This window comes from Vitis vinifera, chromosome 18 (genome assembly GCF_030704535.1).
Source record: "Vitis vinifera cultivar Pinot Noir 40024 chromosome 18, ASM3070453v1".
NCBI classification, from domain to species: Eukaryota; Viridiplantae; Streptophyta; class Magnoliopsida; order Vitales; family Vitaceae; genus Vitis; species Vitis vinifera.
In genome coordinates this window covers 28,691,427-28,694,624 of record NC_081822.1, presented here as the reverse complement: position 1 = coordinate 28,694,624, position 3,198 = coordinate 28,691,427, and the positions used below count along the sequence as shown (strand labels likewise).

Here is a 3,198-nt window from a genome sequence, read left to right as displayed (position 1 = left end):
ATATTAAAAAAAAAAAAGGCTTTCCTCAATGATTTAATTTTCCCTCGTTAAATTTTCCTTAATAAACTAAATAAGAACATAAAATTATGCTTTCCCTCTAGTTTTTCTTTATTAGCTTCTTTACATTAAACATTCCATGAACCAAAATACAACCTAAAAGAGTTTTCTCCTCATTTTACTTAAATGTTAGGGAAGTTGCATTACTAAAAAATTTAATTTTCTTTCCTTTAGCTTTTCCATATCTTTTTTTCACTATTTTTTCCACAAATCTTTCTAAAACTAAAGACAGTCTCAAGTGTTTTCAATATCTTAATTAGCTTCCACAATTCATAAATATGAGTGAATTTGTCAAATTATTCTCCTTGGTCATATCTTTTAATTAGGATTTGTCCCATATAAATTTGTTTGCCAAAGAAGGCATTATTTTTTTCATTGGTACAAACATTCCTATAATATTTCATATCAAAATTTTCTTAGAATGAAGATTGTCAAATAGGAAAGAAGTATAACCTAATGCAAATTAAGACTCATTTAATTCACTCAATTTTCTCCTAATTTCTTGATTATAATTTGTCTTAATGTTGTAAATCTAGGTCAACTATTTTCAAACGATTGTCTTGTTAGTTTCCTTGCTTATAATATCTAGATCAAATTGGATCTTCATCAACAGCCTCTCATTTTGGGCTATAAAAAGAGGGCTTGGAATGGCAAATCATAGCCTGTTTTCTCTGGCTCTTCTGATTTACTTCATTTGCGCAGCAGAGTATGTACGGAGTTCTAACGTCAATATTGAATTGACCAATGGCTTACCAGCAAAGCATGCAGCGGTGCCATTGCACATTCTCATCAAGTCACAAACTAAAGCTGTTGATGAGCGCGTAGTGAAGCTGGGCGAAAGCTTCAAATGGAGTGTAACCCCAGATTCTATATATTACGTCCGCGCAATTCTTGGCCATAAGTTTGCATCTGTCCATGGGTTTGACCCAAGTAGAGACGCAGGTCATGCGACTGTCTTTTGGCTGGTGAAAGAGGATGGGTTTTATCTTAGCTATGACAATGCTTCTTGGAACAAAGTGGCGCCATGGGTATCTGAATGATTGTACTTTTTTAGCTATTTTGTGCACCACGATGAATAAAAAACTATGTGCCAGCTATTTTGTGCACCACGATGAATAAAAAACTATTTGCCAATGCAAAGTTTAGAATATGTTTATGAGAAAATCATTTCTCAAAGCTTATTTAATGATGATTCTCATAGTGAAAATGATACTAATGTCTTGTTATCATTACATTTCAGGTTTTATTTTTAATTTAAACAATATTTTCAAATATTCTATGTCAAAGAAAATTTTCAAAAGTTCTAACTTTTATGTAAAAATAATCTTACTTTTGCATTCCTTTTTTTTAGATTTTATGAAAAATCAACCTTATTCAAACTTCAATTGAAAAAAAAAAGAAAAAGAAAAAGAAAATAGTAGCCCAAGGTGTGTCCCCACTTTGTGACCAGGCTCTTCTTTTTGTTTGGAGAACAAAATGAGAAATAAAATTTTTAAGTGACTATAGGAAGAGAAAATTAAATTTACAAACTAAGGATAGGAGTGTGGGTTGAATCTACTAAGTAAATTAAAGAAACTTTGATATTTCATTAATTAATTTATGAATAAAATATATGAAAGTAAATTGAAGAACTTTGATATTTCATTGATTAATTATATGAAATAATATACATGACAAACATCAACAGGCCATGATGATTTACATTGAACAAAAAGAAAAAGGGGTACATATGGCTTACACAATTTGACTTGCATTTATAATGAGATCAAAATAACAACTTCTATTTTGAAGAGTTTTCAACAGAAGCCCAACCAAAGCAGCTCTATAAATCTAGTTTCAATTAGGGGGTGCAATTTGGGTAGGATGATTGATCTAACCCGAATCCAACTTGAAATTTGAGCAGGTTTGGGCAATTATTTTCAATACTTGAGTTGAGCTTAAGTTAGGTTTTTTCAAAACTCAATTTGGGTTGGTTAAGATTCAAACAACCCAAGCCTAACCCAAACCGGATTTAATGTTTTTATAATATTTATAATACAACTTATCTCATATAATAATATTCATTTTTTTTCTATTTTTAAGAAAAAAATATCAAATTATATTATATTATATGTTTTCATTATTTTTTAAAAATATATAAATTTATGTTTATTCTTTTGTTGTCATCTTGAAATTTTTTCCTATTTGTTATTTAAATTTTCATAAAATATAATATCGTAAATAAATTTTGAATTATGCAACTTGATCAACCCCGATCAAACCGAGTCTAACTTGGACAACCTGTACTCAATCCGAGTTTAGAAAAATGAGATTGGATTGGGTTTGGGTTGAATACCTTGGGTTAGAGTTTGGATTAGGTTAAGTTTGGGTTGATCATTTCTTAATTCAGGTTGGGCTCAGGTTAGTAATCAACCCAACCAACCCATCCAAGTTGCAACCCTAGTCTCAACTACCCAAAAATAAGGGGTCGTGTTGGAAATCTTGGCATAGAAAATAGTCATTTTCCATTGGAATCAGAAATTTTGATTCAAATACTGATTTCATTAACAGTTATGATTTTGCATAACCACTAGTAGAAGGCAATATGTCGAAATAAAAAAAATTTAATCTTAGTGACATAGGATTTGGAATTTTCGATTTGGCATAACTGATTTATGTATTGATATCAGTTTTCAACTCAAAACCTTTCTGCCCTACAACTATATTAAGTCAAATAAATTTGCATTAAAACTTGAAAATTAGGTTTAAGACTAATATTTGATAGTATAGAGGTCGAGAACACCTAGAGGGGGTGAATAGGTGCTTAAACTTTTTTAGTCCAAAATTAAATATCTTTAATTATTTAACAATCTCCTTTTAATATAGGGAAGTGCAAAGAGAAATTAACACCAAACACATGGGAATTTTTTTATGTAGAAACCTACTCACTCACACAATCTCTCAAGAGACTTTGTGGATGGTAAAACCATGGGGTCACATACCATAAATCCACTATATGAAAGACTAACATACAAATTTACTTGGTGGATGTTATCCTTAAGTCTTACTCACAACACCTATACCAAACGTTACATCCGTGACAAAGCCTCACACATGTTCCTAGTGGATCTTATCTCAACGCTTGAATGAATGTAAATCTCC

The 3,198-nt window shown here is 30.7% G+C and overlaps 1 protein-coding gene across 1 annotated transcript; it reads left to right on the top strand.

Annotated features, from left to right (window-relative positions):
- Nucleotides 1-704: 704 nt before the first annotated feature.
- On the top strand, nt 705-1,097 carry LOC104882727 (uncharacterized). Its single transcript, XM_010666987.1, has one exon. The coding sequence runs from the start codon at nt 705-707 to the stop codon at nt 1,095-1,097; it is 393 nt and encodes a 130-aa protein (XP_010665289.1).
- The last annotated feature ends 2,101 nt before the right edge of the window (nt 1,098-3,198 follow it).